General features: G+C 37.5%; 1 protein-coding gene across 3 annotated transcripts in view; it reads right to left on the bottom strand.

Moving 5' to 3' along the window:
- Positions 1-27,983, bottom strand: part of P2RY2 (purinergic receptor P2Y2) — a 67,771-nt gene that overhangs the window by 14,169 nt on the left and 25,619 nt on the right. The window contains exon 1 of one of the 3 annotated variants that reach the window (XM_074304010.1): positions 9,625-9,831. The exons of the other annotated variants lie outside the window; for them this stretch is intronic. Coding sequence (XP_074160111.1) covers positions 9,625-9,656 — 32 coding nt within the window. The 5' untranslated portion in view covers positions 9,657-9,831. Of the gene's footprint in view, positions 1-9,624; positions 9,832-27,983 lie in introns of those variants that run through there. 3 annotated transcript variants of the gene reach the window in all.

The following is a 27,983-nucleotide window of genomic DNA, read 5'->3' as shown; positions in this document are numbered from 1 at the left end:
GTCCCTCATTCATTCATTCATTGAGTCAACAAACATTTTCTATTTAGGTACAGAGATGCACTAGATCTTCTATCAATCAAGGAGAATCTTCCTTCTTATGTCCATTTACTTTTGGAGACTCAAAGAATCATCCATCATTGGACCCTGACAAGTACTGAAAGAAATACTTCATTTGGACCCCTACTCTTTCCAACCAATATTAATTTGATAAAATCATATCAGAGTTCTATATATAAGGTCCTAGAGCTGTAAGCTGCAGATTCTAAATTCACTTGTTTAACTATAGGAATGTTACTACAGGTTCTCCATTCTTGTTTTGCCTTGTGATGGTGACCAAGCCCAGCATGGCAGAGATCACAACTACATGGAAAGTCTCCCAAAATATTTTTATACCTCCAGAGCAATCACTTGTCTAGTAAGAGTAGGTGACCATCTTATGATCACTTAAGTCACTGACTATGAGACTTTTTTTTTTTTGCCTATGAATTATACGTTAACCAATGAAATTGCTGTTCTATATTTAGCATAACGTAACCCTATAAAGGTATATCCCTCAGAGGAGGTAGCATCTCAGATTGTAAGGAAGATCTGAGGTTCACTTCACTGGAGGATACCATGGACCCTTTAATAAATGGCTCAGACCTCTGCCTCAGTCTCTGTTATTGTAGATGGGATAATTTTATTTCCCACAGTACCTTCAAGGCTAGGTGATCCCTCATATAACAAACAGAGGCCCCAAAAGGACAAGGAACTTATACAGGTCATATGTCAGTGCTGAAAATGAAGGTCAGGTTTTCTAATACCCAGTTCCACTCTTCCATTCTATGGCACTTTTGACATTTTGACTCTTTGGATCTCAGCCTTTATATTTGTCAAGTGTATAATAATAATCCTTACCTATTTCATAACTCTAATTTTAAGTAGACTAATTGGGGAATCTATTTTCAAATAATAGAGGTCATAGAGATCTGGGGGGCTATTTTTAACAGACCAATAAATGCTGACTGACCTAGATATAACCTCAATCTAAGATTATGGCATTTGTAAAATGATAGTCCTTGAATTAGTTCTCTCCAAGGAGTGCTCAGAAGGGATTCCAGAAGACCTTGGAGTGGGAAGGGTCCCTCAGGGGCCATCTAGTCTCACCCATACCTAAACAAGAATCTCTATTCCAACCTTAACATCAAATTGCCATTCAGGCTCTGTCCAAAGAGCTCCAGGGACAGGAATCCACCACCTCTCATTCTATTTGAGGAAATGTTTCATCCTTACATGAAGCCAAACTTGTCTTCTCTACTGTTTCCATCAATTGTTTTTGGTTCTGGGGCTAAGTAGACTAAGCTTAATCCTTCCCTATGACAGCCTTTCAAATACTCTCCTGTATCTCCCTCATCCCTACTTTCCTTCTTACAGAATAAACATCCTCACTTCCTTCAACTGTTCCTCAAAGACAGCCATGGAGCGTTAGACTTGGATTCCTGAATTCAAATCTTGCCATAGATATTTACTGGTTGTATGATCTTGATACAGTTTCTAAGACTCAGTTTCCTCATCTGTAAAATGGGGATAAGAATAGTATTATTGCTGAAGTCATCATAAGGATCAAATGAAATATAGAAAACACTTTGCAACCCGTCAAGTGCTATATAAGTACTAGTTGTTATCATTATTATTATTATTATTATTATTATTATTAGACATGGTCTCAAAGCCCTCAGCATGCTATTCATTCTCCTTTAGAAGTTGTTCAGCTTATCAATATCCTTCCTGAAATGTGGTATTCAGACCAGAACATAACCAAGGGTCTCAGATTTCTCATCTTTATAATGTAAAAGTTATAATTAATAACCAGTTCTAAATTTTTTTAAATGAAAATATGAACCAGGTAACCAGGGCAAAGCATTTTGTGACTCTCTCTTTTCTCATTCTGGATGCTACATAGTTCTTATTTTAGCTCAAGATCACATTAGCAATATTCATGGCCACACTTCACCATTGATTCCTACCAAACATGGTCTATTGAAATCCCTGAATCTTTGTCAGATTGAGAGCCATCTAATTAAACCTTCTCTACTGTGTCTATTATTATTTTTTAATTTATCCACTATTAATTTTGGTCCAAAGTTCTGGCCTCTAGGCATGTTTTTGAATCCTCCCTCTGTCACAAAATGTTTGTTGTTTCTTTTACCTTTCAGTCTACTAATGAATTTTGCAGATGACAATCTATATACCCATATGAGTCATTTAAAAACATTAACTGGTACAGAGGTCAGGACAGATCTCTGGGCCATAGGACTGGGAGACCAACTTCTACAGTGATATCGGACTATTAATGAATGCTCTTCAAGTCTAATCATTCCATCATTTCTAAGTTAAGTACAGTGTCCAGACCTTAAAAAATATCTTGTGTACTTGTTCAATCATTTTCAATCATGTTCAAGTTTTCATTACCCATATGGAGTTTTCTTGGCAAAGATACTGACTGGAGTGGTTTGCCATTTCTTCAGCTCATTTACAGATGAGAAAACTGAGGTAAACAGGATTAAGTGAATCATAGGGAATCATAGCCATCAATAGTCTAGGGTCAATTTTGAATCCCATTTGGGTTTTCTTGTCAAAGATATTGAAATGGCTTGCCATTTACTTCTCCAGATCATTTTACAGATGACCAAACTTGAGATAAATAGGATTAAGTGACTTTTCCAGAATCACACAACTAATAAATTACTGGGACCAGATTTGAATTGGAGAAAATGAGTCTTCCTGACTCCAGACCTGGCATTCTATCTACTGCACAATAGCTGGCCTTAACACTATACACAATAAGTGAATAATAAATGCTTATTGAATTAGAGTTAATTTACAAGCAGCGAAATTCTATGGAAAGTGACACTGATGACTATGATAGTGTTTTCTACAAGGCTCCCTCAGACAGGAGAAGCTATTTGGTTGAATGTAATAGCTGGCCAGATGTGGCCTCTGTTCTGCTCAGACCACAGCTGGCATACCATGTTTAGATCTGGGACTAAATACACTTTAGGAAGAACATGACAAACTAGAGCTCATAGAGAAGATGGGGAGGGGGTCAGATTCTGGGCTGAGTGCTACTGAAAGAATTGAGGATGTTTAGCCAGCTCAAGAGAAGATTTAGCAAGGGCAAGATATCTGTCTTCAAGTATAAGGAAGGCTATTATTGAGCAGAAGGATTAGACTTTGTTTGGCCTCCTCCCCTCCCCCAGATCAGAACAATGAACAGCAGGGATAAACAAGAAAAAGTAGATTCCTTAGCAATATAAGAAAAAATGTTTTAATTACTGCCTTGGTCTAAGAATAGAATGTACTGCCATGTAGGGTAACAAGTTTTGCATCACTGGTGGTATTCAAAAGGAGTTGTCAATAACCGTTTTCATCAGGGCTGCTGAAGAATAACTTCAGGTATGAAGTGGCTCAGACATGAATTGAAAATCCTTTTACTATGAAGAGCATTGAATTTATAGTCAAAAGACCTGCCACTTAATAGCTGCATGGCCTTGAACAAGTGGCCATCCTCTCTTAGGTGTTCAGTTTCTTCTTCTGTAAAATGTAAAGGACGGATCTCTATAAGCTCCCTTTTAGCTCTGTCACTCTGTGACTTACAGCTGAATTATATATTGGGCCTGATTGAAAGATCTTTATTCAAAACTGGCCAGAGACACTTAGTAGCTGTGTAATCCTAGACAAGTCATTTAACCTCTGCCCCAGTTACCTTAACTGTAAAATGGGGCTAATGATAGCAGGTACCTCCAGCAATGTTATAAATATCCGCTAATTGTGAAGCACTGAACATAGTGCCTTCTACACAGTTAGCACTTAATGCTTATTTCCTTCCTTCCCTTTTTCTCTTCCTTCCTTGCTCCCTTCCTCTTTCCCTTTAATTCTTTCTTCCTTTTCTGGATATACATACATACAGACAGACATATGACTCTTATAATGAGCACACCAGTCCACTGTAGTTGGACTGAAGAATATTAGGACAACCGGGCTGAAAATCAGGTTCCATTTATTCCTTAACACCCCCCTCCTGGGTTACTGCTTCCCAAAACATACACACCTTCCTTCTTGGGCAGCACCCTGGTGTCCTGTGGGACTGAGTCTGGAAACCTGGGTTTGTATCTCAGCTCTAATATTTAGCAGTCCTATGTTCCTGGACATGTCATTTCCCGTCTCTAAGCATCAGTTCTCTCAGCTGTAAAATGGTTACATTGCTAATGATCTTATTTGGTTCAGTCAAGTCAATGGCATCACTGAAAGTTCTAGATTTGGAATTAGAATTCTGGATTTGAAGACCTGGGTTTGAAGCCTCATTGTACCTTTTCTGCCTGTATTATTATACTGTGGTTTAGTCATTCTGGAAAATAAATGTTGGACTAGATGACCTTCAAGAATCCTTTCAGATCTAAATCTATTCTCAACCTTAAAATACTTAGAAATAAGTTATCCTTATCAGTGGCAACAGACCATGGACTATGGAGAAAGAAATTAAGAATCTTTTGAAGGTCCTCCCAACTTTCAAGGCTTAATCAGTCACCACCTCCTCCAGGAAATCTTGACTCAAATGTAAGGGATCTATTTCTTTTTTTTTTTTTCTTTTCTTTTTTTAAATTGGCCCTCTTTGGTACAAGCTATTCCTGGTGGAAAGAAACTCCATTTCTTGATGCCGATCAGCACCTAGTCTGCAATTTATAATAATTTATAAACTTTAGGTTTTACTAAGTATTATCATATAGTCTCATTTATTACTTATTACAGAGTTACCTAGAGTACTGACCAGAAGTTAAGTTATGGCCCAGGGTCACATAACTTGTATGCTTTAAAGATGTGATGGGAACTAAGGTCTTCCAGACTGCAGGAGCAACTCTCTAGCTATTAGAGCCATACTATTTCTCCTTCTCCCTCTCCCTTTTTCATTTCTTCCTTTTCAGAGGGCTAATGACATCAGAAGGGTTATGTCTTAACTTGCAAATGAATTAGATTTATGTGAGAAAGAGCTGTGCAAAGTCATCAGCCTCATCCCTTTTTCCTAAGCTTAGGCGAGCACTCTCTCCCTTGACCCTATTTCTCCCTGCTATTAAAGTTATTTGTGAACCTGTTACCACCATGCATTCATTGCCCTCCTCATTAGGTTTGTAAGCTCTTTTGATAGCAGAGCCAGTCTCCTGTTTAATCTTATACTTTCCTTGCCAGCTCTAGTGCTTTGTACACTTTAGGCACTTTAAAATGTTTGTCATATGAATGGACAAATAAACATTGAGAATAGCTCATCTCCTTACATGAACTTAGCTAAGTGAAATGGGTAGAACCAAAAAAATTATACTGTACACAGCAACAACAAGATTATGTGATGATGAACTCTGATGGACGTAGCTCTTTTCACTAATAAGGTTATTCAGGCCAATTCCAATAGATGTGATAGAGAGAGCCAACTGCATCCAAGAGAGAGGACTGTGGAGACTGAATGTGGATCACAGCATGGTATTTTCACTTTTTTTGTTGTTATTTGTTTGCTTGTTTTTTTTCTTTCTCATTTTTCCCCTTTTTGATCTGAATTTTTCTTGTGCAGTATGATAAATATGGAATATTTTTAGAAGAACTGCACATATTTAACCTATATTGGATTATTTGCTATCTAGAAGAGGGGGAAAAAGTAGGGAGGGAGAAAAATAGGTTTTTCAAGAGTGAGTGTTGAAACCTATCTTTGTATGTATCTTGAAAAATAAAAAAAAACCATCATACACACATACATATATACACACATACATACACGCACATACACATAAAAACAAAAAACAAAAACAAAAAAAGAATATCCCATCTCTGGATTTTAGGAATCAGGCAGGTCTAGGGACTGGGAAGACCCAGGAGACCCTGGCTGAGCCTTAGGATCAAGTTACTGAAAAGAAAGAAAGATACAAATATTGAAAGCAAGACCAAGGTCAAAAGGACCTAGGATAGGCCAATGGAAAAAAAGAGGTATCCAGAGAAACTGATTCAGATCACAAGATCAGAGGTCCAGGGTAATACCTGACTACCTCATAAGTATTAAAGATGTATTTTCTTTGATGGTGAACCAACTTTCTCAACACTTCAAGAGAATGGAAACTCTCTGAAGGCTCACCCCTCCACACAGCATCAGTCACACAGCCAGGATAGAACCAAGTCAGTTAGTCAAGTGTACTTACTATGAACCAGGCCCTGTGCTAAGGGCTGGAGATACAAAGAAAGGCAAAAGATGGTCCCTGCCCTTGAGAAACTTACAGTCAAATAGGAGGAGAGGAAAACAATGTGCAAACAACTATGTACATACAAGATACAGATAGACTAGATTGGAGATAATCATGAGGAGGAAGGCACTAGCATTGAGGGAAACAGAAAAGACTTCTTGCAGAAGGTGGGAGTTTAGCTGAGATTTGAAGGAAGTCAAAAGAAACAAGGAGGAGGAGATGAAAAGGATGACCATTGCAGACTTGAGGACATCCAGGGAAAATGCTCTGAGCTAGCAGTTGGAGTGTTATGTATGAAAAGCAATATAAGCAGGCCAGTATCACCAAATCAAAGAATATGAGGAAGAAGGGAAAGTAGAATTGGAGAGTTAAGGAAGACCTAGCTTATGAAGGGCTTTAAAAGCCAAATAGGATTTTCTATTGGATCTGGAGTTGATGGAATGGAAAAACTAAGATTTCCTAACCCCAGCCCAAAGATTTTCCCTTACACCATGAGGAAAGGATAGGAGACTCAAGTTACACAAAGCCAAGCTAAGTTTCCTTAGATAAGATTTTTTTTTTTTTTTTTGGCCAAATCACTTCTTGGTTTAAGAAGCATCAATGGCTCCTTAAGATCAATAGAAAGAAGACCCACCTCTTCCAGAAAAGCTTCCCTGCTCATTATAAAACACATTAACCATGGAATCAAAAGACTTGAAGGTTGGGGAGGGACTGTGAAATCATCCAATCCAACAGCTTCTCTGACTCGGAATTCTTTTATACTCTTAAAAAATTATTGAGACTCCGAAAGAGGTCTTTATTAAAGTAGATTATATCAACTGATATTTGCCATTAGAAACTTAAATTTATCATTAAAATATTTATTCATTTAAAAATGGCAATAATAAATCTTCTATATATGAACATGACATATTTTTGCAAAAATAACTTTTCTGAAACAAAACAATTTTGTAAGTGGAGTTGTTTTACATATTTTTACAAATCTCCTACTATCTGGCTTAATCAAAGACTGTTATTCTCACATGTGCTTCTGCATTCAATATATTTCAGTATGTTGTTTTGATTGAAGTATAGGAAGAAAATCTGACTTCACACAGATATGAAGTTGGAAGAGATTAGTGTTTAGTAGGCAAATAAAATCTTAGTATTATTATGAATGCAAGTGAACCACCAGAGCAACTGGGTAGTGCAGTGGATAAAGGACCAGTCCTGGCGTCTTGGAGACCCAGATTCATATCTAGCCTCAGAAATGAACTAGCTGGGTGAAATGGGCACACAGCAAGTCTGGGGATAGAGCAAGGGGAAGAACTATGCATCCTCTTGCTTGCACAGGGGCCTCTAAATTCTCCTTTATTATTATTTGGCCCAGCTTTCACCCTCTCAGGAAGTCCAGCTGTGAAAGACATTAAGCAGGCAATTGTCCAGTCTTCAAGACTACTTTCCCCTTTCTCTCTTTATTCAGGGGTTTCCCTGGAAGAGAGAATCCCAAGGAAGTGATTATTATTCACCCCCTTTGTTACAGTCTTTCCCTAACTTTAGTCCATCTGTTATTGTCTAAAACAGGCTGGTCCTCTTGGGATAGGGGGACCCCTCCCTGATGTTTATTCCTACAGGGAACTCCAGGCCTCCTCAGGCCTGTGGGGAAAAAGCCATCACTAGATTTTCCTGGCAAAATCTGGAGGCCCCAGCGAAGCAACCTGGGGCCATTAAGAGCTTTAGGGCCAACTGAGGGAATCTCCCAGGAAATGCAACAGCCTGTTAGGCAGAATTTTTCCAGGTAAGATCAGAATCGCAGAATCTTGTACTTGGAGGCAACCTCACAGGGCATACAGTCCATCTAACTTGTCTCTTTGTAGGTACCCTTTCTACAAAATCCCCTGCCAAGTGGCCACTTACTTTCTGCTTGAAGATCTCAAAGCAGAGATTGCCTCTTTCCAGTTGTATCTGCAGTACCTAATATAATTCCTGGCGCATAGTAGGTACAATAACCTGTTGCTTTAAAACCTATCAGGTTCCTTCTAACTTTAAGGTAAGGAGATTCAGAGGATAAAGCACTGAACCACAGTCAAGAAAATCTGAGTTCAGATCCAGCCTTATATACATGCTATTTGCGTGATTCTGGGCAAGTCATTTAATGTTTCTCTGCTTCAGTTCCCGATCTATAAAATGGTAATAAATAATAAGAGCATTAACTCCCTGGATTGCTGTGAGAATGCTATGAAATTGAGGAAGGGGAAAGATAAGCATTTGTATAATACCTACTATGCACCAGGCATGGTCTAAATATTTTACAAATATCTCATTTGCTATTTGTAGCTCAGGTGATATTTAGGTGGTCCAGTTTGAGTCAGAAAGACTCTAGTTCAAATATGACCTGATATACCTCCTAGCTGACTGAACCTGGGTCAGTAACTAAACTCTATTTGCCTCAGTTTCCTCATCTGTAAAAGTGGAGATAATAGCACCTTTCTCCCAGAGTTATTGCTAGAATCAAATAATGAAATCAAATTTTAAAAATCAAATAATAAAGCACTCAGCACTGTGTCTGTCACTTATTTGAGTGCTATACAACTCTGTCTCCTTTTCCTCATCCATGTCCATGATGCTATTCACATCCAAAAAAAGAACTACAGAGTATGAATGCAGATTGAAGCTTTCTTTCTTGTGGCTTTTCCCTTTTCTCTTGATTTGGAAAAATGTTTAATATGATTGTATATGTAGAGTAGGGAGAAGACCCTTATCAGATTTATAGCCATCTTCGGGAGGGGAGAAGAAAGGGAGGGAGAAAAAGATGGAAATCAAACTCTTATAAAAAGAAATGTCCAAAACTAATAAATAAAATGTTAAAAATCATAATTAAGTACAGTACAATGAATATGGAAATATGTATAGAGTTGCACATGTTTAATATATATTTGATTACCTACTATTTAGGGGATGGGGGTGGGAGAAGAGAGGAAGAAAAATTTGGAAAACAAGGTTTTGCAAGGGTGAATATTGAAAAAACCTTTGCATGTATTTTGAAAATAAAATGCTATTTTTTAAAAATCATAATTAAAAAACACCCCCACCTTTTTTAAAAAAAAAATGGTTTGCAAACTTTTAAAAGCACCATACAAATGAAAGATTTTCTTAATTCTATGATCCTGTGATCATTATTATTGTCATCATTATTAAATTACAAATTCTACCTCTTTTTGGCTAATGATTTTAAAGGTCTCCTGTGGTGGTCAGAGTTAGAGTTAAAAACTCCTGGCTAAGCCTGGCGCTAACGACTTCTCAGAGAACATACCTTCTGGTTTGTGAGATTCAGAGCCAGTGAGCAAATGTTAGCTACTGAGCAAACCAGCCTTCTCTCACTTACCTGCCCACCAGGCTAGATTCTGATGCTGACATTCAGGGGCCTGTTCAGGCGTCCCCTCTCATGAATACACAAGTCCTGACCAGGGCTTCGGGGAATTGGTTGGAAACCAGAAAAACAGGTCCCCCTACTTGATGGGCGGCTACTTCTGGTTGCTCCACTGGCATTCTAAGGAGCCAGGACCCAACCCTGTCTCTGAAGTCCCCGGCTACTTACAAAGACATCAGGCATCAAGACTAAGTGTGGTAACACTTACTAGCTGTGGGATCCTAGACAAGTCACTTCACCCCAACTACCTCACCAAAATTAATTTTTTTAAAAGGAACAAGAGAAGCACAGGGACTGTTCTAAAGTCACTCAGAGCTTCCACAACCATGTCAGTGATTCAAAGAGCTTTGGGCCAGAAGGGAGAAAACCTGGGCTCCAGTCCTAGGTCTGACAACTCTGTAAGTCTTTGGCTAAGTAATTCCCCTTCTAGGACTCAGTTTCCTTTGCTATTTATTAAAATGTGGCTCATTTTAATGAGGTTGGCACAATCACAGATGACTGATAATGAAATTTCCACCCCTTCTCTCATCAAGAAGGTGACTGATTCAAGACACAGAATGAAGCAAACATTTCCAGATATGATCAATGTGCATATCTACTTTGTTTGACTATGAATATTTATTTCAAGGGTATTATTTTCATTTTCCCATTTTGGGGAAAATTTGTAAGGTGGGTAGAAAAGAAAAATACAGAAAAGGAAGAAAATAGGATCATTGAAGCATTTCCCTCCCCCAAATGCACAGAAGCAAACAGGAAAAAAAGAATCAGAAAAGAGAAGGAAAACAATGAAAGTTATATGGGAAATTGATTTATTACATAGAAAAGCAAGCTGTACACAATACACTCAGTTTTAATTACTACAATCCTCTTTTCCTGTTCTATTGTGTATAGGTAAGTATATATATATACACACATATATATATGTATATATATATAAGAATATATATATATATAAAATTAAAGATTCAGAAAGAAAAAAGAGAGGGCTAGAAAGAAATTCTAACTTGCCAGGATCCTTTATAGTGCACTTTGACACTCATATGATTATCTTTGCACTGTCCATCTCAGAGGTAGGTCCTATAGAATAAAGAAAACTATTACTGAGGCTCAGCTCAACTCTACTCCCACCCCCAGATTTCTTTTTCATAATATCCATAGCTCAATTTTGTGGAAACTCTAACCCGAGCATACCCTAAACTTGTGTAGGTGTGTCTCTGTTCTGATTTATTAGCTGTGTGATCTTGGGCAAGTCACTTAACCCCAACTGCTTCACCAAAAAAAAAAAAAAAAAAAGAGTAAGAAAGGCCCGGGAAAGGTCCTAAAGCCACCCAGAGCTTCCAGGACAATATCAGTGATTCAAAGAGCCTTGGGCCGGGAGGCCACGTGGTTGGCCAGAGCTCCCCAAATGGCTTTGCTCTCCTCTCTCCCTGTGTCCCTCACACTTAGAACTCCTTGAAGGCAGACTTGGATCTGCTTCTCCTGCTCTCTGAGGATGAGACCTAAGTCTCCTGTGTGGTAGGAAGATAGCAGATGTTGCCAACAGTTTTAATGAGAACTTGCTGTTTTTCAGTCATGTCTGATTCTCCATGACTCAATTTGGGGTTTTCTTGAAAAGATACTGGAGTGGTTGGCCATTTCCTTCTCCAACTATTTGACAGATGAGGAAACTGAGGCAAATGGGGTAGAATGACTTTTTCAGGGTCACACAGCTATTTAAGTGTCTGAGGCCAGATTTAAACTTAGGAAGATGAGTCTTCCTGATTCCAGGCCCAACACCTGGAATTACACCATCCAGTATATGTTATATCAGGAACTCAACTCTACCATTGGATTTATGGGAAAACAAAAATGAATAAAACATAGTCCCTACCTTCAAGGAATTTTCAAAATTTCTCACAAGTTAAAAAAAATGGCAGAGACAGGATTTGATCTCATGCCTCAATAGACATTTGCCAAAGCTGCTTCCCTCATTCCTCACTCAAATCTCCCTCTCCACTGTCACCAGTTCAGCCCCTCTCCTTGCCCAGTCTCGGCCCCTGGGCTCCAAGCCCAGATCAGGGGCGGCAGGAGGCCTGGCGCAGACCAGAGAACAGATGGTGGAGCAGTGCCTGATCCCCCTGGGTGGCAGGGGAATAGTGGGGCATGTGGGAAATTTGCCAAACCTCATTCTCAGGCACTGTCATAGCACCTCAGGGTTGGAAGAGAATTCAGGAAAGCACCCAGTCCAATCTTATATCTGAACAGGCTTATGTATAACAGAGACATCTAATCTAAGAGACTAATCTTAATTTGTTCTGATTCAGGGAGGTCAACAATAATCATGGCAGAAGGAGTCCTCTGCTACTGGGACAAGGCAAATAATAGACTACTTACTGGAAGACAACTAGAGTGGGGCAACAAAGGCTATGTCTAAGGGTGCTGCTTCTGGGGAAAGAGCAGTACTTCCTCCTGATGGTCCTCATAAACCCAGGCCAACCTATAAACCTATAAATACCCATAAATTCATGCCAACCTTGAGCCACCCCCTATCCCAGGCTTGTAGACCTCCACAATATCCCCATCAAGCCTTGATCATTTAGTCTCTACTCAATGACCTCCAACAATAAGGAATCTATGACTTCCTCCAAAAATATTTTATTTTCTTTAGGACATTTCTTTCTTTGTTTTAGGGCCAGGGAAAGAGGCAATGGGATTAAGTGATTTGTCCAGTATTTGAGCTCAGATGTTCCTGACTTTAGGCCTAGTGTTCCATTCACTGTGCTATCTAGCTAGCTGCCCCTAGTTATTTTTTATACTGAATTGAAATCCCTCTCTGCAGTTTCTCATGAACAACTGGGACATAATCAGAAGAGACTTGGATTAAAACCCCAGCTTTTCTTCTCCTTTCCAATCATTTAACCTTTCTGAACCTCAGTTTCCCCATCTGTCAAATATAGACATTGAAATTTCAATTCTAATTCTAACTACAGTTCCCTATTTCAATTCCCTAACTACAAGTCTACTCTCTTTTCCAAATGCCAGTCCTTCAGGTTTGTAAATCCAATAATCGAGTCTCCCTAGGTCTTTGCTCTCAGGACTAAAAATCCTGAGGGAGAAAGAGAGGGAATCCTTCCCTTTCTTCTCTTTCCTCTCAGGCTATCTCAATTTTCTACTCCCTTCATGGTAGGCCTCTTCTTCTGAAAAGAGCTGATAGACTCTTACCCAGTCAGGGTACTCTAGGACTTGGAACAGGTCTAGAGAATGCATGTCCTGAGAGGACAAATGTAACCGGTGAGAAAAGCTAGATGAAAGCTTGAGTCACTTTGAGCCCCAAAATCTTTGGGTCTTCTGGCAGGATGGCCTCTCTCCTGGATTAGTGAAATGCCCCAAACAACCTCTCATACCAGGTGTCCAATGACCTGGATGAAATCAGGCACTGAGAAAAAAAAGAAAATAGGGTGGTAGAATTAATGGAACTCTGGAAGCAAGCCTTGAAGAAAGAATCCAATTGAAGGACTAACTTCTGGAAAATCAGTGGACATCTATGAGGGAGCTAGGGCAGAGATGGGGGGGGGTGGCAGCTAAAAGGAATTGTGCAGCAAGACTAATGGAAATCAGGCTAGAGGTCTCATAGGCAATCAGGCAATGAAGCTAATGGAAATATTAGGTAGCTGAACTAATGGAAGGGAGGTGCTGGAGTTCAAATAGAATGGGCTGCCAGGGAGAACAGAAATGGCCTCTTGGGGATAACGGGAGTCCAGCATGAGCCTAAAAGGAAATTGTACTTCTGGGTTAAGAAGTGAATTCAGAGTTAATAGAACAGACCATTCCTTGGGATCTAGAAAAACCTTACATTTATTTCTTTAAAAAAATTTTAGTGATATATTTTGTTTTTAAATTACCTAACATTTCCCTTTAGGGCAGCTAGGTGGTTCAATAGATAAAGTACCAGATCTAGAGTCAAGAAGACTCATATTCCTCATTTCAAATCTGGCCTCAGACACTAGCCAGGTGACTCTGGACAAGTCATTTCACCCTGTTTGCATCAATGTTCTCTAAAATGAGCTGGGGAAGGAATGGTCAACTACTTCAATATCTTTGCTGAGAAAACCCCAAACAGGGTCACAAAGAGTCAGATATGACCAAAAAATAACTCAACAACATTTCCTTCAATTTTCACAGAGAGCCATCTCTCATAACAAAGATTAAAAAAAAAAAAAAAAAAAAAAAAAAGAGGAAGAGAAAAAAACAATAAATGCATAAAAAAAAACCCCTAACTGTAATTATATTTCATACCCAAAGATTCTCACCTAGCCAAAGAAGTTCAGGGAATATCTTTTTATACCTTTTCTTTGGGGCCATACTTGATCTTTTTTATAATTTTGTAATATTTTGTTTCAACTACTTTGTGGTTGCTATTGTTTCCATTTCCATTGTTGGTTACTGTGTCTATAGTTTTTCTAGTTCTGCTTACTTTACTTTGTATCAGTTCATTTTAAGTCTTTCTACAATTCTAGTATTTGCTATATCTGTTCTTTTTTACAGGACACTAATATTCTATTCCAGTACCACAACTTGCTTAGGCATTCTCCAGTGGATGATAATCTTCTTTGTCTCTAATTCTTTTCTACCTCCCATTTGTCTCTTTTGGTCTTGGCTTAACCCAGCTTTCCACTTTTGCCCTTAGGGAGAGATTCAACTCATCATCTTCCTTCCCTAAACCCGTTCTGATTCTTGCCAATCCTGCCTCTTTCTGTCCCTAGCTTGACCTTCCTGTCTCTAGACCTTCAGGACTGCCTCTGACTCCTCCCTACTGTTTGCTGTCCTACCACAAGTCCTAATTCCTTCTTTCCCCAAATTCCAGCATCCCTCATCCCCTTTCCAGCCTCATGAAGCTTATCATCCAAGCCATGAATGAATACAGCAGCCTCTCCCAAGCCTTCCTACTTCCAGTATCTTCCTGATTTTTCCTCCTTCCATAGGACCAGAGTCACCAAAACAGCCCAGGCCACTAAGCCCCTTCTCAGCTCAGGAGCCTGCAATAGCTAAGGTCTCCATTATCTCAAAGCCTGGCATTCAAGACTTCACAAAATTTAGCACTACTGATTTATTTCCCTGGCTTAATTTCCCTAGCACCCATTCACATCCATTATCTTATTTGTCATTAGAATCATCCACAAGGATGGAAAACTATTGTGCTATAAGAAATAATAAGCAGGATGGTTTCATAAAAACCCTGAGAAGACTTATATGAACCGATGCAAAGTGAAATGGTCAGAACCAAGAGAACATTGTACATTGGAAGAGCAATACTGTACAATGATCAACTGTGAATGATGGCTATTTTCAACCATACAATGATCTAAGATATTTCCAAAGGATTTATGTTTTGTTTTTTGTTTTCTTTTTTCTGAGGCTGGGGTTAAGTGACTTGCCCAAGGTCACACAGCTAGGAAGTGTTAAGTGTCTGAGACCACATTTGAACTCGGGTCCTCCTGAATTCAGGGTTGTTGCTCTATCCACTGCGCCACCTAGCTGTCCCCATCCAAAGGATTTATGATGAAAAAATATATTCACCTCCAGAAGAATTAATGGAGTCTAGATGCAGATCAAAACATATATTTTTTTTTACTTATGGCTAACATGGAAATATGTTTTGCATGACTGAACACATATAGCCTATAACAAATTACTTACTGTCTCAGGGAAGGGGGAGAGAAGGGAAGGAGAGAGAAAATTCGAAACTCAAAAAAATGTTTTAAATGAATGTTTAAAATTGTCTTTACATGTAACTGGGGGAGAATAAAACATTATTTAAAGATAAAATAAAAGAGTCATCTATGAAGGTAGACAAAGATCCATGTCTTCATTTTATTGATGAAGTTTAGGTCCTATTAGAGGAACGTGTAGGAATAAAGTCATAGTAAACTAAAGTCAGAAAGGACCTTAGAGCATAAATTGTCAAGGCTGGAGGGATCTTTGGAATATAAAACTTGATGATATAATACAGCAAACATTAACTACTTCCTGTATACAATCAGGAAGCTAATGTTCTGCTAGACAAACTTCTTAAAGATGCACCAAGTGTTTTCCGTATATTTTGAACCTTCCGACCACCTTGCTACTTCAATACCTTAGGTACCTCAAATATTATTAATTCTAATTTACAGATTAGAAAAGCAGGATTGGGAGATTGTAATTTCATTCTATTCACACAGCTGCCATGTTGGTTCAGGCCTTCCTTTCACCTAGACTATTACAATGGTCTCTAGATTGGTCTCCCTGCCTCAATCTCTTCCTTCTTCAATATACCCTCTTCACATCTGCTAAGGACTTTTTTTCTCAAGCAACAGATCTAGCCATCTCATTCTTTTACTCAAAGAAATTCAAATGGACCTTCTTCCAGGATCAAGTGCAAATTCCTCTGCTTAGCATTCAAAACTCCTTTGCAATCTGGTCCATTCCCAACTTTCTAATCTTTTTATACATTATTCCTCCTCCATATATTCTACAGCAATTGTATCAAACTCAAATGCAAGCAGGGATCTCTAATCCACATATAAGGGGGCTACATACTGACTTGTGGGGGTGTTGACATCTCTGCTCTAAAGTAGGATACTGAACTCACTGTTATTCCTCAAGCATGATGTTCCCATGTCTAGTCTCTATATCTTTGCATACAGAATACCCCAACCCTGGTATGCATTCCTTCCTTGTCCTAACTCTTGAATTTCCTGGTATTCTTTAAAATTCAATTCAAGGTCCCAATTTTTCTCCCTCCCTCTTTTATCTTCCCTCTCCCTAAGACAAGCAATCTAATATAAATTATACATGTACAATCATTTTAAACATATTCTCATATTGATCATGTTGTAAAAGAAAAATCAGAATAAAAGGAGAAAAAAAACATGAGAAAGAAAAAGCAAATAAATAAGAAAAACTGTTTAAATAAGTATGTTTCTACCTTTTGATCCAGCAGTATCACTACTGGGTTTGTATCTCAAAGAGATCATAAAAGAGGGGAAAGGACTCACATGTGCAAAAATGTAGTAGCTCTTTTGTGGTAGCAAGAAAATGGAAATTGAATAGATGCCTATAGTTGGGAAATGGTTGAATGAATTATGGTATGTGAATGTAATGGAATATCATTGTTCCATAAGAAATGAAGAGCAGTCTGATTTCAGAAAAGCATGGAAAGACTTACATGAACTGATGCTGAATGAAATGAGCAAAACCAAGAGATCATTGTACACAGTAACAAGATTATATGATAATCAACTGTGATAAACCTGGCTCCTCTGAATAATATGATGATTCCAAGCAATTCCAATAGACTTGGGTTGGAAAATGTATCCTGAGAGAGAAGTATGGAGACTGAGTATAGATCAAAGCATAGTACCTTCACTTTCTTTTTTTGTTTTTTTTTCCTCATAGTTTTTTTTTCCCCTTTTAGTCTCATTTTTCTTGTACAACATGACAAATATGGAAATATGTTTAAAAGAATTGCACATATTTAACCTATATCAAATAACTTGCTGTCTTGGGAAGGAGTAAGGTAAGGGGAGAAAAATTTGGAACACAAAATCTTACAAAAATGATTATTGAAGCTATTCTCCAATTGATAAATGGTCAAAGGATATGAACTGACAATTTTGAGACAAAGAAATTAAAATTAAAGCCATTTCCAATCATATGAAAAATGCTTTAAATCACTATTGATTAGAGAAATGCAAAGTAAGACAACTCTGAGGTACCACCACATACCTCTCAGATTGGCTAAGATGACAGGAAAAGAAAATGTTAAATGTTGGAGGGGATGTGGGAGAATTGGAACACTAATACATTGTTGGTGCAGTTGTGAACTGATCCAACCATTCTGGAGAACAAGTTGGAACTATACCCAAAAAGCTATTCAAACTGGACATGTCTTTTGGTCCAACAGTGTTTCCGTTAAGTCTGTATCTCAAAGAGTTCATTAAAAAGAAGGGAAAAGGAACAACATGGCAAAATGTTTGTGGCAGCCCTTTTTGTAGTGGCAAGGAACTGCAACTGAGTGGATGTCCCTCAGTTGAGGAATGGCTGAATAAGTTGTTGGAATATTACAGAATATTACTGTTCTATAAGAAACAATCAGCAGAACAATTTCAAAAAGAGAGATCTTATGCAAAGTGAAGTGAGTAGAAAGAACCAAGAGAACATTGTACACAGCATCAAGAAGATTATGTGATGATCAGCTTGTGATGAATTTAGTTCTTTTCAACAATGAAGTGATTCAGGCCAATTCCAATAAACTTGTGATAAAGAGAGCCATCTTCATCCAAAGAGAGGATTATGGGGACTTAATGTGGATCACAACATAGTATTTTCACCATTTTTGTTGTTGTTTGCTTGTTTTTTCTCTCTCTCTCTCTCTCTTTTTTTTTTTTGTTTTTTGATCTGATTTTTCTTGTGAAGCATGATAAATGTGGAAATCTGTTTACCAGAATTGAATATGTTTAATATATATTGGATTACAGAGCTCCAGCCAAGATGGTGGCATGGAGGCAGACAGCTGCTTGAGCTCTGTGTTTTCTCTCAGGACTTACTTCATGACAAGCTTCAGAATTAATGCTTTCCCGGAACACCCCCACCACCACAAATAATCACCAACAGAAGACATCCTTGAAATTCGCCAGAGAAGATCTGTTGTTTGCTTGGGGGAAGGTTGAACAGACTGGGCATAGACTGAGGGCAGGCAGCTCACACAGCTCAGACCAGAGAGGGGAGGGGTGTGATCTCTTCCATTTTGCGAAAAGACTTTTACCCAGTGTGGATGTTCTGTCTTGGCAGAAAGCCAGGAGCAGCAGAGAGGGTGTAAACACTGGAGGTGAAGAATAAAACCCCAGAAAGCTAGGGGCTCAGTGTGTTTTTTAGAGCCTCAGAGCACAGACACAGGAAGCAGCCATTGCTGTCCTATTAGTGCCTCGCTGCTGTCTCCCACAATCTGTAGAGGAAGCCCAGTACCACCATCCAGCCCCATCCCCCCATCCAGCCCCATCCACCCCAGAAACAGACCAATTGTTTCTCTTGTCAATTTGTTTTCTTTGATTCCCCACTCTGACAAAATGAACAAAAAATTTAAAAGGGCTCTAACCACTGACAGCTTCTGTATGGAGAGAGAGCAGACTTCAAATACTGAGGAGACTAAAAGCAGATTATCTCCAGAGGAATCCCCTAAGGGGGATATGATCTGCTCCTCAATACAAAAGAATCTCATAGAGGAAATCAAAAAGACTCTCACAAGAGAGCTAGAAGAGAAATGGGAAAAGGAAAGGGAAACTTGGCAAGAGAGCCTGGAGAAGTTATCCAGAGTGGATAAAGAGATCAAATCATTGAGAAACAAAATTAGTGAATTAGAAAAGGTAAACAACTCCAAGGAAAACAGGGATTAGTGAGTTGGGAAGGAAAAAAAAAAAAAAAACGGCTCTCTAAAAAATAAAATGGATGAAATGGAAAAAAATTCCATAGAAGAAAAAAACTCACTTAAGAACTCAATTGGGCAATTACAAAAAGATATTTAAAAAGTGAGTGAAGAAAATACATCACTGAAAATTAGACTCGAACAAGTAGAAGTGAATGACTCAAGGAGAAACCAAGAAGTAGTCAAGCAAAACCAGAAGAACGAAACAATTGAAAAGAATGTCAAGTACCTTATTGGAAAGACAACAGACCTGGAAAACAGATCCAGGAGAGATAATTTGAGAATAATAGGACTCCCTGAAAAATGTGAGGAAAAAAAGAGCCTGGACACTATTTTCCAGGAAATTATCAAAGAGAACTGCCCAGACATTTTGGAAAGAGGGTAAAATAGACATTGAAAAAAATTCATCAATCACCTACTGAAAGGGACCCTAAAATCAAAACACCAAGAAATATACTGGCCAAGTTCAAGAAGCATCAGACGAAGGCAAAAATATTAGAAGCTGCTAGAAAAAAGCAATTCAGGTATGGAAGAGCCACAATAAGGATAACCCAGGATCTAGCAGCATCCACATTAAAAGAACGAAGGTCCTGGAATATGATATTCCAAAAGGCTAAGGAACTTGGTATGCAGCCAAGAATAACTTACCCAGCAAAAATGAGCATCATTTTCCAGGGAAGAAGATGGACATTTAATGAAATAAAAGAATTCCATCTATTCTTGATGAAAAAACCAGATCTACACAAAATGTTTGATCTTCAAATACAGAACTCAAAAAATTTCTAAAAAGGTAAAAAGAAATCTTGAGAACTATATTTCTGCCATAAAGATATGTAAAGAACACATGTATAATTTGTCCTAGAAACTAGAGGTGGAAAGGAAATTATATCATAAAAAAGGGTAAAGTGGTGGTACTACATCTCATGAAGAGGCAAAGGTAACCTATTATATCTGAGAGAAAGAAAGGAGGGAGATGAACATAGTGTGTATCAATAGACATATTTGATTTATGGTGAAACTTCTTCCACTTCATTGAAAAGTGAAAGGGAAGGAGTAAGCTAAGAGGAAGGGAATACAGAAATTGTGAGAAAAAGGAGTAAAATAGGAAGAGGAACTTTAAGGTGGGGGAGGGATACTAAAAAGGGAGGGCTGTGAAAAGCAAGTGGTGTTCACAAGTTTAATTCTGGGTAGGGGGGTAAGAAGGAAGGAAAGCAGAAAAGCATAAGCAGGGGTTAACAGGATGGCAAGCAATATAGAATTAGTCATTCTAACCATAAATGTGAATGGGGTAAACTCCCTCATAAAGAGGAAGCAGTTAGCAGACTGGATTAAAAGTCAGAATTCTACTATATGTTGTTTATAGGAAACACACCTGAAAAAGGGTGATACATTCAAAATAAAAGTAAAAGGGTGGAGCAAAATCTACTATGCTTCAGGTGAAGTCAAAAAAGCAGGGGTAGCCATCCTCATCTCAGATCAAGCAAAAACAAAAATTGATCTAATTAAAACAGATAAGGAAGGGCATTATGTGCTGCTAAAGGGTAGCATAGATAATGAAGTAGTATCAATATTAAACATATACACACCAAGTGGTACAGCATCTAAATTCTTAAAAGAGAAATTAAGAGAGGTGCAAAAAGAAATAGACAGCAAAACTATAATAGTGGGAAATCTCAATCTTGCACTCTCAGAATTAGATAAATCAAACCACAAAATAAATAAGAAAGAAGTCAAAGAGGTAAATAAAATACTAGTAAAGTTTGATATGATAGATCTTTGGCAAAAGCTAAATGGAGACAGAAAGGAGTACATTTTCTTCTCAGCAGTTCATGGAACCGATACAAAAATTGATCATATACTAGGACATAAAAACCTCAAAATCAAATGAAGTGAGGCAGAAATAGTAAATGCATCCTTTTCAGACCACAATGCAATTAAAATTACATTTAATAAAATGCCAGGGGAAAATAGACCAAAAAAATAATTGGAAACTAAATAATCTTATATTAAAGAATGATTGGGTAAAACAGCAAATCATAGACATAATTAATAACTTCACCCAAGAAAATGACAATAATGAGATATCATACCAAAATGTGTGGGATACAGCCAAAGCAGTAATAAGGGGAAGTTTTATATCTCTAGGGGCCTACTTGCATAAAATGAAAAAGAGAGGGTCAATGAATTGGGCTTACAATTAAAATTGCTAGAAAAGGAACAAATTAAAACCCCCCAGACAAACATGAAACTTGAAATTCTAAAAATAAAAGGTGAGATTAATCGAAAGTAAAAAAAACCTAATGAATTAATTAATAAAACTAAGAGTTGGTTCTATGAAAAAACCAACAAAATAGACAAATCCTTAGTAAATCTGATTAAAAAAAGATAAGAGGAAAAGCAAATTGTTTGTCTTAAAAATAAAAAGGGAGAACTCACGACTAATGAAGAGGAAATTAGAACAATAATTAGGAGCTACTTTGCTCAACTTTATGCCAATAAATTCGATAACTTAAATGAAATGGAAGAATACCTTCAAAAATATAGCTTGACCAGATTAACAGAGGAAGAAGTAAGTAGTCTAAATAATCCCATCTCAGAAAAAGAAAAAGAACAAGCTATTAACCAACTCCCTAAGAAAAAATCCTCAGGACCAGATGGATTTATATGTGAATTCTACCAAACATTTAAAGAACAACTAACTCCAATGCTATATAAACTATTTGAAAAAATAGGGATTGAAGGAGTCCTACCAAATTCCTTTTATGACACAGACATGGTACTGATACCTAAACTAGGTAGGCTGAAAACTGAGAAAGAAAATTATAGACCAATCTCCCTAATGAATATTGATGCTAAAATCTTAAATAAAATATTAGCAAAGAGACTACAGAAAATCATCCCTAGGATAATACTCTATGACCAAGTGGGATTTATACCAGGAATGCAGGGCTGGTTCAATGTTAGGAAAACTAGCATAATCGATTATATCAATAACCAAATTAACAAAAACCATATGATCATCTCAATAGATGCAGAAAAAGCATTTGATAAAATCTAACATCCATTCCTACTAAAAACACTTAAGAGTATAGGAATAAGTGGACTATTCCTTAAAATAATAAAGAGCATATATTTAAAACTGTCAGTAAGCATCATATATAATGGTGATAAACTGGAGCCTTTCCCAGTAAGATCAGGAGTGAAACAAGGTTGCCCACTATTATCATTACTATTCAATATTGTATTAGAAATGTTAGCCTCGGCAATAAGAGCCAAGAAAGATTCGAGGAATTAGAGTAGGTAATGAGGAAATCAAACTATCACTCTTTGCAGATGACATAATGGTATACTTAGAGAACCTCAAAGACTCTGCTAAAAATAATAATTCAGAACCTTAACAAAGTTGCAGGATACAAAATAAATCCACATAAATCCTCAGCATTTTTATACATTACCAACACAATCCAATAGCAAGAGATACAAAGAGAAATTCCATTCAAAATAACGGTCGATAGTATAAAATATTTGGGAATATCTCTACCAAAGGAAAGTCAGGAATTATATGAGCAAAATTATGAAACACTTGCCACAAAAATAAAGTCAGATCTAAATAATTGGAAAAACATTAAGTGCTCTTGGATAGGCTGAGCAAATATAATCAAGATGACAATACTCCCTAAACTAACCTATTTATTTAGTGCTTTACCAATCAGACTCCCAAGAAACTATTTTAATGACCTAGAAAAAATAACAACAAAATTCATATGGAACAATAAAAGGTGGAGAATTTCAAGGGAATTAATGAAAAAAAAAGTCAGATGAAGGTGGTCTAGCTGTACCTGATCTAAAGCTATATTAGCAGCAGTCACCAAAACCATTTGCTATCTAAGAAATAGACTAGTCGATCAGTGGAACAGATTAGGTAACAGGACAAAATAGGGTACAACTATAGCAATCTAGTGTTTGACAAACCCAAAGATACCAACATTTGGGATAAGAACTCATTATTTGACAAAAACTGCTGGGAAAACTGGAAATTAGTTTGGCAGAAACTAGGCATGGACCCACATTTAACACCACATACTAAGATAAGATCAAAATGGGTCCAAGATTTAGGCATAAAGAATGAGATCATAAATAAATTAGAGGAACATAGGATAGTTTACCTCTCAGACTTGTGGAGGAGGAAGGAATTTGTATCCAAAGGAGAACTAGAGATCATTATTGATCACAAAATAGAAAATTTTGATTACATCAAATTAAAAAGCTTTTGCACAAACAAAACTAATGCAGACACAATTAGAAGGGAAACAATAAACTGGGAAAACATTTTTACATTCAAAGGTTCTGATAAAGGCCTCATTTCTAAAATATATAGAGAACTGACTCAAATTTATAATAGTTCAAGCCATTCTCCAATTGATAAAGGTCAAAGGAACCGAACAGACAACTTTCAGATGAAGAAATTGAAACTATTTGTAGTCATATGAAAAGATGATCCAAATCACTATTGATCAGAGAAATGCAAATTAAGATAATTCTGAGATACCACTACACACCTGTCAGATTGGCTAAGATGACAGGAACAAATAATGATGAATGTTGGAGGGGATGTGGGAAAACTTCGACACTAATACATTGTTGGTGGAGTTGTGAACAAATCCAACCATTCTGGAGAGCAATCTGGAATTATGCCCAAAAAGTTATCAAACTGTGCATACCCTTTGATCCAGCAGTACTACTACTGGGCTTATATCCCAAAGAAATACTAAAGAAGGGAAAGGACCTGTATGTACCAAAATGTTTGTGGCAGCCCTTTTTGTAGTGGCTAGAAACTGGAAAATGAATGGATGCCCATCAATTGGAGAATGGTTGGGTAAATTATGGTATATAAAGGTTATGGAATATTATTGTTCTGTAAGAAATGACCAACAGGATGAATACAGAGAGGCTTGGAGAGACTTACATCAACTGATGCTGAGTGAAACGAGCAGAACTAGGAGACACACTTCAACAATGATACTGTATGAGGATGTATTCTGATGGAAGTGGATATCTTCAACATAGAGAATTGGAATCCAATTCCAATTGATCAATGATGGATAGAATCAGCTACAACCAGAAAAGGAACACTGGGAAATGAGTGTAAACTGTTAGCATTTTTTGTTTTTCTTCCCCAGATTATTTTTACCTTCTGAATACAATTCTTCCTTTGCAACAACAACAACAACAACAAAATTCAGTTCTGCACATATATATTGTACTTAGGATATACTATAAGATATTTAATATGTATGGGAATGCCTGCCATCCAGGGGAGGGGGTGGAGGGAAAGAGGGGAAAAATTCGGAACAGAAGGGAGTACAAGAGATAATGTTGTAAAAAAAAAAAATTACCTATGCATATGTACTGTCACAAAATGTTATGATTATAAAATTAATTTAAAAATTAAAAAAAAAGAAAAAAATATATATATATTGGATTACTTGCCATTTAGAGGAGGTCATAGGGGGAAGGAACACAAGATTTTGCAAGAGTGAATGTTGAAAACTATCTTTGCATATATTTTGAAAATAAAAGGCTATTGTTTTTAAAAATACAAATAAGTAAACTGAGGCTTAGAAAAAAATGAATATTGAAAAAATAAAACACTGCTGGAAATTTTTAAAAAGAAAACAGCATAGTTCTCCCTTTTGATGCAGATGGCATTTTCCAAGGAGATGTAGCAATTGTCAAAAGCAAAATAGGTATATTTGATTACTTAAAAGAAAAAAAAAAACTTCTAGACAGACAAAATTAATGCACCTAAGATAGGAAAATTGTCAAGTGGGGAAAAAGTCTTTGTATCAAATTTCTCTAATAAATGTTTGTTATCCAAGATATAGAAACAATAAATACACACACAGACTAAAGACTCAATTCAAGAATGTAATGGAATACCATTGTGCTATAAGAAATAATAATTATTTCAGAAGAATCTGGAAAGACTTACATGAACTGATGCTGAATGTGAGCAGAACTAGAACACAGTTCACAGTATCAGCAAGATTGTATGATGATCAACTATGAAAGACTTAACTTTTCTCAACAATACAATGATCCAAGATAATTCCAAAAGACTCACAATATAAAATGTTATCCACATTCCAAGAAAGACCTACAGAGTTTGAATGCAGATCAAAGTATACTATTTTTACTTTTTTCACTTTTCAAGGTATTTCTCTTTTGTTCTGATTCTCCTTTTATAACATGATTAATGTTGAAATGTGTTTAATATGATTATACATGTATAACATATATATCAGATTGTTTGCTATCTTCAGGAGAGTAAAGGGAAGAATAAAAAAAATGTTGAACTCAGAATCTTGTAAAAGTGAATGCTGATCTGAGATACCACTACACACCTCTCAGGTTGGCTAAAATGACAGAAAAAGATAATGATGAATGTGGGAAAACTGAGACACTAATGCATTACTGGTGGAGTTGTGAACTGATTCAATCATTCTGGAGAGCAATTTGGAACGAGACCCAAAGCACTATCATCTGTGCATACCCTTTGATAGAACAGTGCTTTTACTGGGCTGATATCCCAAAGAAATCATAAAAGAGGGAAAGAGACACACATGTGCAAAAATATTTGTAGCAGCCCTTTTTTTAGTGGCAAGGAACTGGAAAGTGAATGGATGCCCATCAATTGGAGAATGGCTGAATAAATTGTGGTATATGAATGTTATGGAATATTATTGTCCTATAAGAAACAACCAGCAGGATGATTTCAGAGCAGCCTGTACTTACATGAACTTATGCTGAGTGAAATGAGCAGAACCAGTAGATCATTGTACATGGCAACAAGAAGATTATATGACGATCAATTCTGGATGGACATGTTTCTCTTCAACAATGAGATGATTGAGGCCAGTTCCAATGATCTTATGATGAAGAGAGCCATCCACACCCAGAGAGAGGACTCCTGAGAGTATACTATAACATAATATTTTCACTTTTTTATTGTTGTTTGCTTGTATTTTGTTTTCTTTTTCATTTTTTTCCCTTTTTGATCTGATATTTCTTATGCAGCACAATAATTGTGGAAACATGTATTGAAGAATTTTGCACACGATTAACATATATTGAATTACTTCCCATCAAGGGAGGAAGTGAGGGAGGGGAAGGAGAAAAATAAATAAAAGGAAAATAAAAAAATTTGGAACACAAGATTTTGCAAGGATGAATTGTTGAAAATTATCCATGCATATGTTTTGAAAATCAAAAGCATTAATAATTAAAATTATTTTAAAAAGGAGGGCTGGCACCGATTCCCAGGTCTCCAGGCTCCCAGCCAACAGCTCTTCCTATTACCCCATCCTGCCCTCCTGGCCACTGCCTAAGTGGTCTTTCCATCTACTTCAGTCCTTCCAGGTTCAGGGGCAGAAACAAAGGGTGAGGGCGCTCCCTACCTGGGCCCCACAGAATTTAGGGCAGTCACTTGATACACTGGCCCCAGCCCAGGAGAACCCTAGCCTGGGCTGCTAGGCTTTGAGGTGGAGACTGGCATCAGCTGGCTCAGGAATGTTCCAGGCCTCGTCAATCAGGATAGAGAAGCCTGATTTATAAGGACTGAATTGGGCTGGATGAGAGGTTGAAATTGTAAGCACATTAGAATGAGAAACCCAGCAAGAGTCTGTTAAGGTTCAAACAAAGGTACACAGGGATAGGAGAAAGAGGGAGCAGCAGGGCAAGGAGGGAGTCCATAGAAATTAAATCATGGTGAACAAGAAGCATAACAACTGATTTAACAGATCTGAAGAAAATACAATCTGAATTCGTGAAAGGATTTTTCTACACCCATGAGATCTCACACACATAACAAGAAGCTATAGTGGAAGGAACATTGAGTTTGAAGTTAAAGTCCTGAGTTCCAATCTTGGCTCTACTACTTACTGTCTATATGAATCCTCTTTTGGGTCTCAGTTTCTTCATCTGAAAAATGGGGGGATGGGTTGTTGGATTCATCTCTAAGGTCTCCTCTGGCTCCAATTTTTCTAACCCCTAGCTCCTTGGAATAAAGAATTTGGCAATTTAATGCAACAAATATTAACTGTTCAGTGTGTGCTAAGCACTATGCTAGGTCCTGAGGCTTACAAAGACAAAACAGACTTTGCTCTCATAGAGTTTATGTTCCTCTGAGAAATCATGTTCCAATCACTGCTGTGCCACCAATGAGCAAACTCTCCCTTTCCTGATCAATTTACTTTTACATCAAGCATGAATAGTAATAATCCTCACACTGCCCTTTGTCACAAGGTTGTGGGGAAGTAAATTTGAAAACAATATAGAAATGAAAGCTTTTGTTAGAAATGGGCAAGCATTGTGTCACAGGAGAAAACAAATATCAGGGGTTATTTAGTCCAGCTTGCAAAATCATAGAATCATGGAGTTAGAGCTGGAAGGGATCTTAGAAGACATCGAGTTCATCCTTCACCTCATTTTACAGATGAAGAAACTGAGGCAAAAAGAGAGAAAGAAAGAGAATTCCACAACTAGCATGTGTTTGAGGCAGAATCAAACTCAGGTCTTCCTGACTCCGGACTAGATTATCATTGAGGGGCAAAGAGGAGGGGGAAGAGGATGCTATAAGGTCACACTGCTTTTCCAAGGTCTCCAGGACTATCCAGAGGCAAACGGGCCAGAAGCCAAGTCTAATGTGGCTCTGGGGCCAGAACAAGGAAGTCACAAGGTGTAAAGGGCTAGAACTGAGCAAATGCACTTGGATAATGGAGCAAGTGAGACTAATTGTCAATTCGACGGTTCTCTATTAACTTTTTTTGAAGGTTGGCCCTCCCCAGCTATTCTGGGCTGACTTGATTGGTGGGAC

Source organism: Sminthopsis crassicaudata, chromosome 3 (genome assembly GCF_048593235.1).
Source record: "Sminthopsis crassicaudata isolate SCR6 chromosome 3, ASM4859323v1, whole genome shotgun sequence".
NCBI lineage: Eukaryota > Metazoa > Chordata > Mammalia > Dasyuromorphia > Dasyuridae > Sminthopsis > Sminthopsis crassicaudata.
Note: the sequence above shows the minus strand (reverse complement) of the source record. Positions and strands in the feature narration are given on the sequence as shown.